Source organism: Thunnus maccoyii, chromosome 17 (genome assembly GCF_910596095.1).
Source record: "Thunnus maccoyii chromosome 17, fThuMac1.1, whole genome shotgun sequence".
NCBI lineage: Eukaryota > Metazoa > Chordata > Actinopteri > Scombriformes > Scombridae > Thunnus > Thunnus maccoyii.
The window spans coordinates 24086092-24102382 of record NC_056549.1 but is presented as its reverse complement, the minus strand read 5'-3'; the positions used below and the strand labels follow the sequence as shown (position 1 = coordinate 24102382).

At 39.3% G+C, this 16291-nt stretch overlaps 1 protein-coding gene across 6 annotated transcripts in view; it reads right to left on the bottom strand.

Annotated features, from left to right (window-relative positions):
- Positions 1-14881, bottom strand: part of LOC121882237 (DNA (cytosine-5)-methyltransferase 3A-like) — a 64156-nt gene extending 49275 nt beyond the window's left edge. For 2 of the 6 annotated variants that reach the window (XM_042390314.1, XM_042390316.1), the window contains exons 1-2: positions 14468-14875; positions 7804-8038 (exon numbers count right to left, since the gene is read on the bottom strand). In XM_042390314.1, coding sequence (XP_042246248.1) covers positions 7804-7872 — 69 coding nt within the window. In that variant the 5' untranslated portion in view covers positions 7873-8038; positions 14468-14875. Of the gene's footprint in view, positions 1-7803; positions 8039-14467 lie in introns of all 6 variants that reach the window. The other 4 variants (XM_042390320.1, XM_042390315.1, XM_042390318.1 and 1 more) reach the window with 4 other exon arrangements.
- Between the last annotated feature and the right edge of the window lie 1410 nt (positions 14882-16291).

Below are 16291 nucleotides of genomic sequence, written 5' to 3'. Positions count from 1 at the left end.
TTCAGATAATTACATAATAAGCAGTAAATGCAGGCAAAAGTAGTTGTTATAGAGCTAGTAGCTGAAGAGAAGGAGACCCCACACACACCAGTTTATTCCCCTTACACTCTATCTGTTGTCAAGATTAAAACATCCACTCACACACAGACTGGGTAATGCCTTTTTTTTCCAGATCTGTCAAGCTGCTTTCTCCCACATATTAGAAATCTCTGGGTAGATAATTGAGGGCCTGTTCAAACTCAATCCAGGTCCACACTTTCTATTTCTTGGTAATTTACTGAGTCTTAGGTCTGTGAAAATCTTTGATTGGACCCAAGAGCCTTATAAAATAAGCAACACCTGCTGCATCTTTAGCTAAGCAACCAAAACTTTAATGTAGCTTCATCATGTAAGAAACTGTGCCTGTTACTTTAAGAGTATTGTATTTTAGCTGGGAGGCAGAATTTGCCAGCCGCAGTGAATTTCATTATGGGCCTTTTTATTCAAATTTGAGCATACTTCATACGCATCACTGCTTGAGGACAAAATTAAATGAATGTCACTGTTACAAGGGTTAAACATTAGACTCTTGTATTGCTGAAGTCAACCAGGCAGATTTAAATGTACAAGTTAGGAAAAAAATGTATTTTAATCAGCAGTTTGAGGCTTGGTTAAGATGACAGAGACTATGAACTATGTAGGATCATTGGTCAAGGCAGATGGCCGCCCACCTAGAGCCTGGTTCTGCTTGAAGTTTCTTCCTGTTAAAAGGCAGTTTTTCCTTGCCACTGTCGCCAAGTTCTTGCTCATGGGGGAATGTTGGGTCTCTGTAAAATAAAGAGTACGGTCTTGACCTGCTCTATGTGAAAAGTGCCCTGAGATAACTTCTGTTATGATTTGGCACTATATAAATAAAAACTGAATTTAATTGAATAGGATTAAAACAAATGGGAGGCACCATATCAGCAAACTATGTGTGTATGTTGGGGTCCCATTACCTCAGGGTCTATGTGGTTTGGTATGTTTGAGTTCAGTTTTTTAAGGGACATCTCAGGTTCAGATGTGTCTTTTCTGGTTTAGGTACAGATTTTCACTAAATGTTCTCTTACTCACATTGGACACTGAACTATAACACCTCAGACTAGAGGCAGGCAATATGGCTGAAAACTGACATCATGACACTGACAATATATCAAATGCATATAAAATGAGATATGTAAGATTATCAAATTTATGTAAAAGCTATGAACTGTGTTCCCCTGTTTTGTATAACATGAAACAAAACTTGTGTGTGTACTAATTATCTAATTTAGTTTTTAATTACATCTAGGACTAGGTCTGCAACTAACAAATATTCTCATTATTTACAAGTCTTACAGTCCAAAAAGAACCACAAAAGAGTAAGTTGAAATTATTAATTTATTATGAAAATGACTAATTGATTTATCGACTGATTGTTTCAGCTCTAAATTGGACAACATACATTTTTAGGAAATGATGAGATCACATCATTACAATATGGTTCCGCTGAAAGTCAATAAACTAATAAAGATAATATATTACTGAATTATCGTCCATCCCTACTTCAGACTGTCATCATTAAAACTGACTACTGCTTGCGCTTGTTCTACATAAACTACAACTTTCTTATTGCTATTTTATTATTGTTGATCATAAATATGTAACTACATATGTGCTGCATTATATTTGGTTCTCTTTAAGATAATTAATACATTGTCTTGCGTTGTTGTACTGTAGGTTACTGGACTCCGCTGAAGTGGAGTCAAACTGGGTTTGTTGTACCTTCTCAGTTATTTTAATAATCATATCTGCTTTGTTTCTTGACTGTCCTCTCGGCTATAGTCAGTGCTACCTGACTTCCTCCCTTTCTGTCCCTTCTCTGCTGGACCCTGTGTTGCGGTGGCAGTGGAGTGGTTGCTAAGGTGCAGAAACTGCTTAGCAACTGTCTCTGACAGGGCCACAGTGCTGACTAAACATTCTGATGTCACTTCCCTGACGATCAGCATAGCAACCAACTAGTGTGGGTAATGGACCCGCACCTGTGCGCCTGGTGTGTTATCCATATGCCTTTGTCACGACGCACAATTGCAGACACACAACTGCAATATAAGTGTACTCGATCACATACTGAAAGACAAGTGAGACAAGTAAAAATAAAATAGTTCAACTAAGTCAAATGTAAACCAACAGAGCTGGAAAACCAGTCAACAAAATCCCTTCAAGCATGTGTCAACACACACAAACACACACACTGGCCAATCTGTCCATATATCTTTGGTCTATTTCTGTCTCCCAGCAGGTTATTTTAGGCCGCTGCAGTTGCTAAGCAACCAGACTGCAAACCAGGAGGGCAGAGGAGGATCCCATCAGCAGCAGACAGCTTGTCCTCTTTCTTTCTTTTCCATCCCCTCGTCCTCCTCTCTCAGTCTCTCTCCCTTTTCTTTCTTAGGCTCCATGTTTCTGTATCTCCCTCCTCTCCTGGTTTATTTCTGTACTTCACTTTGAATCTGTTACTCACTTCTTCATTTGGTGAAAGAAATGGCTCCTGGAACCAACACTAGACTTTCATTTATCTAGATTAAACCCACATATAGACTTACTACATTTAAAAACAATAGTATTACAGCTGATGCCACTTTTACACAGTGTTATCATGGAGATAATCCTCATTTTCCACATTTACATGCATTTACATGCTGATATTTAAAGATTCACACTACAAATGACTGAAAATGACAAAACATTTTACCTATCCTAAATCTTTAGTTACTGTTGCCATGCGGTTGTTAGCTACTTTTGACGAACAATATGGCAATGTTGACACCTTTTAGGGCTTTAAAGATGGAAAATGAACAACACTGTCCACTTGGTCAAAATAGCAAGAGTCACTTAAACATATCCTGTACCACATTTTTTGACCATCTTCAAAGTGTTTCTGTAGTTTGTACCATGTAATGCAAACACAGGCACTTGGCAGTCAAGGCATTAAGGCTTTATGCTTGTCGGATCAGATAACAACATCTAAATCCTTTTCTGACGTCAGAATGGAATCTGTAACTTTCCAAAACAGACAAACCCAACAATCACAAAATAACGGGCCAGGTGTGCAAAAGTGAGAAAATAAAGCAGGGTTTGAATGTCTCTCTGAAGCTCACAGAACTGTATCCATCATGTTTCCCGTGTTCAAATGCATGCAACACCATGAATGCCTTTAAGGAAATCCTGTCCAAAAGTGTTTGGCATTATCCCCATTTGAAAAAATCCATTGCATCAACACTACAAAGATTCACAAAATCCAGATTTCTTGGACAGAGATGAGGGAGGTAGGGTGATACTGCCAGGAGGAGTCTATCATGACATGTGTTGGCCATTCGGAAAAGGTATACTTGTACAACCTAGTTTGTTTCAAGCATACTTAAAGTCCCCCTCCACTCAAAAATATACTTTTCTTGTTCCTAGAATTGGATGTTTGAGCTTCACTGAGCATTTGAGTTTGACACTAGAAGGCTGTTTTCACATTCATATGAATCGTTGGCATAAGTTCAATAAAGAAGATTTCTATCCTTATACTCCGCCTTTAAATATCATGGGGGAATGTTGCTATTTCCTTCTGTTGAATTTCCCTGTCACTTCCACCTTCCCACACTGTCAAAAGCCCTTCTTTCTCAATTCCACACTGTCTTTCAGACCCACTATTGTGCAACCCATCTCCTCCCCTTCACCATCATGACCTCCATGTTGTCCAGAGAGAGCCAGCCAAAGGTCCATCAACTATCTGCTGGCTCCATTCCTCCACCACCAGCGTCTAGACTCTGGGGGATCATGTCCTATCTCCTATCTTCATAAGGGCTGATATGAAAATGCCACATATCAACAGTCGCCAAAATGTGTTGCTTATCACACTAAACATTGTTATTCACTTTCAACTGATCTCTCCTCATTGAACTGCTGAAAGTGGAAATCTTCTCTGTGCTCACTGAAAATCTGATTTTTAAGGCCTATGAACAGGATTTGTGACATCACAACTTGTTTGGAAGTCAATCCTGGTCCAATATGCAACTTACACAAGTGTGATGTGGAAACTTGAAGCCTTCAGTACACATATATACTATACTATATATACTATATATACATATACTGAGAATGGACTTTACAGGAGACATCTTGTTTCCAGCAGTTAAACTTCTGAAATTAAAAATATTTGCATATTCATAGATTCTGGATTTTTAATGAGGGAGAAGGAGTAGATGCCATTTTAAGGATTTTAATGTGGTAATTACTTTTTTATAGAAAAACCATATCAGACACAAATTATTGTTCAAAGCGGAGTATTTTTTATGTCCTAAACTTGAGGGGATCTTTAAGCCTTTAAAGCAGAAAAGATGACTGAGGCCGCCTGTGAAGTTGAGTAGTATGCTCTTTAGTAATCATTAGCAGTTCCTTCTTTCTTTTTAACTGGCTGGTAGAGGGCGGGGCTTATCAATTAACCCAGTGGCACAGGTGTGATAAGGCTTCTGGGTAACAGCTTCCAGAAGTGATTTTGACACTGAACAGCCATGAGAATGAAACAATAGACACCGCATTAACTTTTGTCTTTAGCCGTGAAACCTGCAAGCCATCTACCTCCAGCTTTGTTTTTCGTTCTGGGACAAACCACCAACCACAAAAAAACTTTAACAAGAACTGTCTACTGACGCCGTCTGTGCTGGCTGCTCATGGGGAGCTCCTGGCTAAAGCTAGCCACTGTTGCTGACTGGAGGTAAGCCCTACACACAGCTCACTGCCAGCCAGCCTTGTTTCCAACCACACACTTCATGTTAGAGAATGAACTTTCCCTAGACACGCCAGAAACCTAACTACTAGTCATTCTCGTAACACTGTCCAAGTTAAGGCGTCAGTATGCTTCAAACAAATTGCCTGTCAGATCATCAAAAGAAGCGTCTTAATCCACCTTCCCCTGCACCTTTCTGATGGCTACATAATTTTTTGTAGGTTTCCAAAACAGAAAATCGAACAATCACGCACACTTAATGCAGGCCAGGTACTGGCCAGGTATGTGGAGGTTTGAACTTCTCTCTCAAGTTCTCTCTTTTCATTCTTTATACAGCTACATCCAACACTTTTTGTGTGTACAATCAAGGGGAACACCATGAATGCCTTCAAGAAGAAGGCATCCATTTGCACATTTAATCGTGTCTTGTCCCCCTCTATGATGACAGGCTTTATGCAACGCCTTCGTATGTTACCATTTGGAACAGCTTATGAACACTTTTGCATTTAGATGTGGTTAAACGACACTTTGTATGAACTATTTTGTTCAAGCCTACCTTTAGTGTTGTGCTGTGATCAGTGCATTGACTGAAATAGGTTTTTATAACAATGAGTCCATTTTCAAGCTATAAAAAATGTCTAAATATAAAAGTTAAAATTTGAACAGTGGCTTCTGTCATGTAAAATGGATTATAACTGGGATCTGTGAAACCTTGCACACCTTTATTCTCCTATCTCCAACATGTCTTCATCTCTGTCTCCAAACTATGACTTACTCCGATTTCTCTCCGAGCTTTTCTTTACTCTGAGAGTGAGTTAAGTCTCAGGAAGTTAAAGAGCACAACAAACTCTATAAGGGAAACTTTGTCCGGGTTGGCTCATTGCCAGTGTGTGAATGTGGAAGTAAGAGAGACGGGCCTTTATATAGCAGCACTATAGAATGAACTTCTTGCAGATTTACGAGGGCTGCCCTGGGATCTGGGGGGCACAAATGAAAGGAGCCATTTTTCACCTTGTGTATGTCTGACTGTGTGTTAATGTGTGTGTTTGTGCGTGTGTGTGTGTGTGTGTGTGTGTGTGTGTGTGTGTGTGTGTGTGCTCATTTGTGTAGAAAAAAAAAAAGACTGTTTGAGACTTGCCTCACCTGCATGTGGTCGGGTGAGTGTTTGGAATGCACAAAGGCCTGAAGTGAATGTAAATAAATAACCTTAAGTTTAATAATTACTGACACACACACACACAGTCAAATTGTATGTGTGTTGGCTAAAAAAAGCTCTCAACTGTTGGCTTAGAAGTCAGAGTAGTAGTGATAATGATAGCTGTAGTAAAAGTGGTGGTGGTTGTAATAATAGCTATGACTGCAAAAATAACTGAACTAGTAATATAATATGTATAAAATAAGCAGCAATAGTAACTGTAATAGAAGCAAAGTATTAAAAGCTGAGGTAGCAATAGTAGTAGAGGTCATGGTGTTACGAGTCAAACGTGGACTGAGTGTATTTATCGAAGTGCTTGACGTCAAAACAATTTTATAATACTAGTACTTTACTTGAGTATTTCCATTTTGTGAGTTTTACTACATTACAGTAGAAAATGTAATTTTTATTCCAAACCATTGATCGGATGACTGTACTGTTACAGGTTATGTTGCAGATTAAGCTACTGCATGCAGACAATTTGGCTCCACACTATAATGACTTCCACTGGATGGAGTACCATAATTTATATTACACAACAATATATACATTACTTTGTGTCACCTGTAGACTCAAATACTGCTCACAGTTTAATTCATCAATACTATAAAAGAAAAGCCGTAGTCTTTTATCCTTAAAACTAGAAATACCACCTTGTGGGTGTATGCCTCCACCAACCAGTTAAGTTGCAGTTTACATCCATGTCTCTCCAGACTCATAATATTTGTAGTGAAGATACTGAAGGAATTTAATTAAAAGTATTAATTAAGTGTATTTTCCTTGTATGTGTCCACATTTGGCCAATAAAGCTGATTCTGCTAGAACACAAAGTTGTAGCCATGACAGTAGACAATGTTTCAGATATGGATGTTGTTGTAAAGAAGTTACAAATTCTAAAACGTGGATGCTTCACACACATCGCAGCACAGAAGATCTAAACAATCACCACAGTTTCAAGGTGGGAACCAAGATTAGTGTCACCAATTCAGTATCTGAACAAATGTGAAATATGGTCATAATCTATCCTTCTGTTCTTGAGTTATGGTGTTGAATAATGTCCAGAAAAGTGTTTTTGCAGAACATTATGATGTCACAGTGAAGTTGACCTTTGACCTTTTTGGATGTAAAATGTTATCATTTCATCCTTTTATCCTATTAAACATTTGTGTGAAACATTATCATAATTAGCATATGAATTCTTGAGTTATGGCCGAAAACACATTTTGTGAGGTCACATTGACCTTTGAACTTCACCACCAAATTCTAATCAGTTCATCCTTGAGTCAAAGTGGACGTTTGTGCCAAATTTGAAGGAATTACCAGATATCATGCTCAACGAGAACGCGACGGACAGACAGACGATACCCCAAAAACATAATGCCTCCGGCCACCGCTGTCGCCAGCGCCGAGGCATAAAAAGGTGATTTTATGGAGGCTGGAGTGTGTCACTGTAATGATAATACACTTTTAATTAAAACTAATCATTAAATCGATAAAGGTTCAAGGATTCAAGGTAGAATTTCTTGTCATTCTCCCCATATACAATTGCAAGAGAACAAAACTGCATCCCTTCAGTGCAAAGGCGAATACATTAATACATTAATAAAATAATAAACAGGCAAGAAGTAAAAAGACAATAAAGGGCAAGTAGTTCTGAATACAACTCATGTAAGAGAGAAATCCTTGTTTTTTTAAAAATGGTTAATTACAGTATTGTAGCGATAATAGCGGTAGTCATAGCTATAATGCTAAACAGTAGCTGTGATACACAACTACTCACTCAAATTGTTTAAGTGTATTCAAAAACAATATAATAACAATAATCCATGTTTCTCACCACATCATTGGAGGTTTCGTTCTCTGGCGTCTGAGCCGGTTCGGCGGCAGCAGGACTGTTGGACGGCATGGCAAGGAGCGGCTCGGTAAAACCAAGTTTAGAAAGTAAAAAATGGAGCAAATCAAAACATGGGAAAGGCCCTCAGAAGCACCAGGTGCAGCGTCATTCAATCTGTCTGTCTGTCAGTCGCTCAGTTGGTCGGATGATCACTCGTTCAGTCGGTCCTCGCCCTCTCCTGGGAGTAGACAGAGAATAAACACACACACCATGACATGAGTGAATATGAGAGGACATTTGTGAATTCTGAGTAAGATAGCATTCTCGGTATCGGGCTGACATTTTGCTACCCTGTGTTTCTTCCTTCCTCTCTTTGCTCTATGTACCTTTTGTTCACCCTTTCACACACTCACACACACACACACACACACACACACACACAGAGCATTGAGGTCAAAGCTGTACTACAGGTGTGTATGTGTGTGTGTGTCTCCATTGACTGTACTATATGATGGATGGGACTCCTGCACATGCAGAGCAGAAAATATTTCAGTTCTGAGCTGAAACAGGTTAACGCACACACACACACAAACACGCAGGTGTTCCTCAAAGGAATCTGCACGAATCAGGGCAGCTTTCAACATGGCTGTCACAGTGTGATTGATGTGGCCGGATAAAACTGTCCTATTTCATTAGACAAAATGGCTGCATTCATACTGCAGGTGAACGTGGCAAAAATAAGAATTTTTCCCTCAAATGTGACACAGATTTGTTTTTAATGATAAGGAAAACAGAAAAAAATCACACTGAAGCTGAATTTTCAATCCTGATTTTGGCCACTTTCGTTTATGGTCCTAAATCTGTTAAACATATCAGATTTTTGGCAAAACTTCAGTCTGAAGAGTCTAAGAATTATTATTTTTTTAGGTTTTTGATTAATCACTGAATCATTTAATCTAGAAAACATAAAACCATAGTTAAAAATTTCCATCACAAGATCTCAGAACCTGAGGTAGGTTTGTTTTCTCAAAGTTAAGGGACACACACACTGATGGTGGTGTATCACCCACTGGCAGTTATTATTTAAAGTGATATTTTAAAAACAGATAAAAGCTGCAAATCGGCACCTTTGAGAAAGTGTAACCAGCAGATGTTTTGCTTATTTGTTTGATAAATGATTAATCAAAATTAGTCAATTCATTTTCTGCCAATAGACTAATCCAAGAACTATCAGAATATGCAATGCAACTGACTTGATTAATCAATGAGTCGTTTGTTCTATAAAATGTCAGAGATCACCAGTCAGAAACCCAAATAATTCCAGTTTATGATCACATGAGGAAGGATGAAAAGAGCAAATCATTAAAGATCCCCTCCAGACAAGTTTTAAGATGTGTATAAAATATATAACAACATATTTCATGTCAGAAGTTAAACTGCTGGACACAAGATGTCTCTGTAAAGTCCATTCTCAGTATTTGTGCAGTGGAGGCTTCAAGTTTCAACATCAAACTTGTGTAAGTTGAATATTGAACCAAAATTGGCTCAAAACTAGCCGTAACATCACAAATCATGCTTGTAGTCCCACCCCTAAAAATCAGATTTCAAATGAGCACAGAGACACTTTCCACTTATAGCAGATAAATATGAAAACAGTCTCCTAGTGTTAAACTCTGAACATACATCATTCTGCACAGTGAAGCTCAAACATCCAACTGCAGGAACAAGAAGAAAAACACATTTTTGAATGAAGAAGGACTTAAAACAATCAATCAAATATCAAAATAAGTTAATTAATCAACCAACTGCTTCTTTAGATCAGAATTACGACACTCCAATTTGACTTTTCACATAACCCCATGCTGCTGACCTCGTGCTGTTGGTGGATCCACTAAGTCTAAGTGGAGGAGCTTTGAGGGGGGTGTTCAATGGAGAGCCAATGATGTGTGACTCATCTTGGCTCTCGTTCGTCTCATCACCCTCATTAACATTTATCTGTTATATTTAACTTAATTAATGACAAAACTATTGAGCGGGCACAAAGGAAATTCAAGCTATAATCAATCTTCACAAGGGCACAGGGACATATTCTTATGCCTAGAACAAGTTTTGAGAGTAAAATACTGATTTGGTGAACATTCAGTTGGAAATCTGCTCTCACAGTTGTTGAGAGATGTTTTTGGATGATTCTGTACACTCCAGAGAGTTAGTGGGCGTCTACCAACAACTTTTGGCAAACAAGCTTCACCAGATAATGCTCATTTCTAGCTGTTAAGCTCATATCAGTTCACAGTTAAAGTCTTTGTGATGAAAGAATAAGCTGATGGAAATCACTGGGAAGTAGCCTGCTGTTACTTAAGAGGTGGAGTCTGCAGCATGATGCTTCCTTTCTTGATCAATACAGTTTGCTCTGCTTTGAATTTGCATGGAAGGCAAAAAAAGAAAAGGGTGAGTGGATTTTAAGATTGTGAGCAAAAGAAGCACTACTGTCACTCAACACCTCCTGAGAGCTTTCTGTTCTTGCTACACCAGGTTCTGTGACCTGATTGGTGTTTCCCTAACCTTTGCCCTAACACCGACCAGCTGCCTCTCTGCGATGGTTTACCATCACCTAAACCTCATCTTGTCAAGATCGAAATTCACAAACTGGTCACACAACATGACAGGTCACAGAATACGGTGTAACACCTGCTTGGTCTCAATACATATTCTCTGTGTATCTGTTCTTGTTTTGTGCTCACTGAATAGTTTTAGCATGAAAAACTAGTATCGGACATTATACAATGAGGTTAGAGAACAATTAGTTGATTAATCAATTAGTCGATCAAAAGAAAATTAATCGCCATCTATTTTGACAATTGATTAATCGTTTTGAGTCATTTTTTCGTGAATATTTTCTGGTTTCTTTAGTCTTCTATGATAGTAAACTGAATATCTTTGGGTTGTGAACTGTTAGTCGGGACAAAACAAGACATCTTAGGTTGGTTCGTGGGCTTTGGGACACAATGACTGACATTTATCATCATTTTCTGACAATTTATAGACCAAACGACTGATTGGGAATAATCAAGCAGAATAATCAATTATGAAAATAATCATTAGTTGCAGCCCTACCAAATAAATTAACATAATACACAAGGTTAATGCCGCAACCCTTGTCTCTTATTTCACATCAGGACACATTAAAGTGTATTATCGACTCAACTCATCAATACTATATTAACTCATAGTTAGGTGAATTTCAGTGAGCTTTATTATCAGGTAATATATTATCAAGCATACATATTGTTGCTATTTTTAATCTCAGTTTACACAAATGGACACAAATTAGATGATTTCTTGGGAAACTGTTGCCCATTTGATGAGCCATATTAGCCTTTTCATGCACCCCATCAGTACGCACATCTGAAAGGTGCACAGGGTTGTACATTACAAAACACCTGTTCACCACTATTTGGTTCAGGCTTATTCTTTCTTTCTCTGTCTATCCAATCAAAACACTAAATAGCCTCACTACCTAGTTGGAAACTGAGTGAGTGAAAAAAAAAACAGAGAGTGGAACAAAAAAAGTGAAAGTTAACAGACACTGAAACCTAAAGTCTCCCTCCAGTCAAAAATATGTTTTTCTTGTTTTTTTCTTGTTCCTACAGTTGGATGTTTGAGCTTCACTGTGCAGAGTGATGTATGTGCAGAGTTTAATACTAGAGGACTGTTTTCACATTCATCCGCTGAAAGTGGAAAGTTTCTCTGAGCTCATCAAAGATCTCAGTTTAAGCATGAGCATGATTTGTGACATCACAACTAGTTTGGATCCGATCCTGGTCCAGTATTAAACTTACACAAGTGTGATGTGGAAACTTGAAACTTTAACATCTTATGTCCAGAGGTTAAACTTTTGAAATGAGCAATATTTAAATTTTCATAGATTCTGGCATTTTTAATGAGGGAGAAGAGGAGATGTCATCTTAAGGATTTTAACAAGATAACTGAACTTTTTTGTGGAAAAAACATACCAGACACAAAATATTACCCCGAGTAGAGTTTTATATACATCTTAAAACATGTCTGGAGCTGATCTTTAACTTTATTTGGTCCATATTTTATCATAGTTGCTTTCTAAACTCAAAAAATACAGATACAACTCTCAGCCACTTTCATGTAGTGTACTGCTGAATGTCGACGTGTCGTTGCTCATGACACACAAAGCTGCACAAAATGTACAACAGTGATTTAACTGTTGGCCTGATCTTTGTCTGAGGTGTCCTGTTTCTATTTAACTGGCAGACACCTGCCAGTTAGATAGAAACAAATATTTTCCTTTGCCATGGCACAGCGTTAACATGATGTCATTAGTCAAAGGAGCCTCATGTAATTTTTTTACTTCTGCATGAGCATGTCAAGTGTATTGTTTTTGTAAGTGTCTGTTAAGAGTGTGATCTGTTCAGACTGGTGTCAGATATTGATATCAATCTGACCACAAAATGAGCAGAAAATTTTGGGCTTGCATGTACCCAACAAAAAAAAAAAAATTGGATCTCAGAAGTGATTTGTATTTAAGCACACTGTGTCTGCAGCCAATGTGTCTGGCTTTCCTCGAGATGTATTGTACAGTATGTCACTCCTCACGCTGTGTCCTTACATCATCTACTGTAAAGACAACAGGCAGCAGGCCAGCGGAAAGACAGGGGTGGAAAACTGCAGAAATGGGTGCACAGTATCCACCCCACACCCCTCAGGACTCCCAGCACGAGCTCCAGGCTGCAGGCCAACTAACTCCTCCAAGTTTGTCGTATTTAGGTCACACACACACACCTCATGCTCCTATACTAAGTCTATATACACTGATTTACATTGTTCCAGTCCTCATGCCAGCAGTGTTTTAAATTAGACCAATAGTCAAAGGCCCAAGCAGAGGCCTGAACTGGTGGGAGGAGAAATGGTTGCGCAGAGAAAAAGCTTCAGAGGTGAGTCAAGGTAGTGAGAGTCAGACGGTGAATGACAGGGAAGTAGGTGATTTGTCTTCACAATAAAAGCATTTAATATAAAATCTCCATTTGTTTCTTATTTTATGCATTTCATTTAAATCGGTCTTTATCCGTTTCTTTAACTCTTACACTGCCTTCTGTGCCACTGCAGGATGTGGATTTCCCTCCTGATGATCAATAAAGTCTTATTTACAGATCAAGTCTTATTGACAGATACCTAGGTGATTGGTGACTTATCTTTAATTTCAAAGAAACTAATTCTTAAAGGCAGTTAACATTATTTTCTAATTGAAGCTCCCAACTTTGAACACTTTTCAAGTTGTCCATGTTCATAGAAACCCAAGTAAGTGTGCATTTCCACAAAACACCCATTTATAAAATCTTTAATGATCACAAAACTAGCAATCACAACATATTCATAAAATACAATTTAACAGGATATTAATTCAAGTCAACTGCTCCCTAAATAAATGTACTTAAATCAATAAAATACATTTAAGGTCATTTAGAAATAGTGCTGTTTCTCTAAAATGTCCTGCTAACTATTTATGTATCTATGAGCTCTACACAGCTTGGTCAAATATCTTAAAAAAGAACATAGGACAGGAATAATCATCAAAAATGTTTATTTCATGTGTTTATTGTGCAATAATGTCATTATCTGATTTTTTAAACTTAAATATCAATATAGTGTTGCAGATGGAAATTAGCTGATTGCTAAATCTGGCATAAATCATCTCTTCTCATTTTGAGATTAATGTTGTTGTGCATGGTCCTTGTTTAACAAAAACTGAAAAAAGTATTGGAAAATGAGGGAAAAGCTAGAAATGTTGAATAATGGTCAAACTACAACTTCCAAGGTCAAGAATCAATTTTTATGCTCCAATGTATTGATCAGTTCTACAATAGCTATGTACTCAAAGTAACTGATACCATTTTATAGGAGAACAGTGCTGGCAAAAAAATGTGTGTCTACCTCAGCTCGTCAGTGAGTTTTTTATTTTCAAAGTGCACGCCGGAAATGTCGTGGTTGCTCGTGCTCACTTGACGTGGCCCAGCTTTATGACAATTAATATTGGGAGCGACCTCACGCGGCCTTTACCGGACGGCCTCTCAAAAACGGCGTAAAATCCCGGCGGGGGTGTGCGCGGGGCGGGCAGCCGGTGAGAGACACGTGTCTGAGTGTGTAGCGGCGATAAGCTTTACTGGGTCAGGTAAAAAACACACACGGGGGCGCGTTTCAGACCGAATGCACTCGTTAACCCCGACAGGCGCGTGCCCGTCCGACCGCTCGCTCCGCTCGCTCTCGGCGGAGGCGACGGTTCCGCGCGCTGATGTGTCCGTATGCATCTGGTGGGTGAGAGGACGGAGCGCTCCGGTTTAACGTTACCTGCTCGGTACGCTGGGAGTGGGTGCACGCTCTACCGGACAACGTTAACATACAGTCGTTATATAGGCTGCCCGGTTGCCGTGATTTTCCTCCCACCGTACAAAAAGAACTGAAGTTCACTCGCACCGACCCACTCCGTTTCACGCGCACATCATCTGCTAAAACGGAACCAACGGTTTAGGCTGCGGAGCGCGCGAGCGATGACTTCAGGAGATGACTACTGACGCTAACTTAACGGCTGTAACGGGTGCCGGTGTGCGTTCACGAGCCAAAATGTAATGTTTATATTTACCGTGTCGTCCGTCCCTCAGGCACCCGGACCCTGACGGTCGTCGCTCTCTCTCCTCTCGTTCACTCTCTCTCTCTCTCACTCTCTCTCTCTCACTCTCTCTCTCTCTCTCCCTCTCCCTCCTCGCGCTCTACCGGGTCTTCTCTCTCCGTTGCTGGGTCGCGCTCCCCCGCCTGTTTCTCTCTCTCTCTCTCTCTCTCTCTCTCGCTCTCTCTCTCTCTCTCTCTCTCTCTCGCTCTCTCTCTTTCTCTCCCTCAAACCGGCCTGCTCTCTCTGTCACGAGCCGCAGAGGCTGCTGCACCGGAGAGAAAGTTTCCGCGCGGTCCTAGAGACTAGAGACTATCTGCAAGCTGAAACGCGCGTGCGTGCACGTGCACACACACAGAAGACAGGTGTACTCAAACTGTACAGACTAGCAGCTACAGCAGCGTCCATACAGTCAACAGAGCGACTAAGTTCAGGTGTGATTTCCAAAAATTAAGAGTATTTGACAGCAGGTGTAATGACATCATTAAGACTGTTTTATATTTCCTTCCTTTACAGGTTGTTGATTCTGCACCAACCAATGTGACACCACATTTACTGAGAAAGCTGAACCCTCATTTAGTCTTATATATTTTTAATCTGATTTCTGAGCATTTTTCTTTTTATTAAATAGTAGACCAGTGGTGGAAAGTAACTAAGCACTTTTACTCAAGTACATCTTTTAAGTACTTGTACTTTACTTGAGTATTTCCATTTGATGCTACTTCATACTTCCACTCCACCATATTTCAGAGAAAAATATTGTAGTTTCTACTCCACTACATTTATTTTGACAGCTTTAGTTACTTTTCAGATGAAGTTTTGACACAATGGATAATATAACAAGCTTTTAAAATACAACACATTGTTAAAGATGAAACCAGTGATTTCCAAACTTTTTGGCTTTTGACGTCTTACAAAAAGCAGTGTGTAGTCGGGGTCACATTTCAGATGTCTATGAGTTGTTAACAGCTCCACCAAATAGTGATTTTTTCCCTCTAAACTTCTCACATGGTTTCATTTCAATAAATGTTGAAATGATCCAATATTTCACCACAAATCAAAAATTAGAGAAAAAGTCCAAAAACTGAAAAGAGTTATGTATCAGAACTTTTTTTTTCTTCTTTCCTCTTCCATTAATCATCTCACGACCCCTCAGATTTATCTGCTGACCCTTTGGAGGGACCCGACCCCTAGGTTAGGAACCACTGGACTAAACTAGCTAACTGTATATAAAGTAGCTGAAACACTGATGCTTCAGTACTAATAATCTAATGATGTCATATATAATAATATATCAGTCAGAGGGGCCAAATCACTACTTTTACTGCAATACTTGAACTACATCAAGCTGATAATACTTTTGTACTTCTACTGTAGTAGGATTTTTCATGCAGGACTTTTTTACACATTACTGTAGTGCTGTATTGGTACTTTTACCTGAGTAAAGGATCTGAACACTTTTCCACCACTGGCAATAACATGCAACAGAGGACCCAGGCTGGACTTGAACTGGGGACATTGTGGTCACATGTTTTTTTTTTGTTGTTGTTGTTTAACCTTTATTTATTCAGGGGAGTTTCTCTGAGAGCAATGCTCTCTTTTTCAGGAACGCCCTAATCACATAAGCACATTCACACCTCGAAGCTGCCCAGTATAACCACAGTCTGATCTGCTGGCCACTGGAGCAGTTGAGGTTAAGGGCCTTGCTCAAGGGCTCCTCAGTGGTGGTAATGAGGGAGGGGCAAGCGCTGCACACCTGCCGCTTTCCCCACCCAGATTCATTTTGCTGGTCTGGGGGAT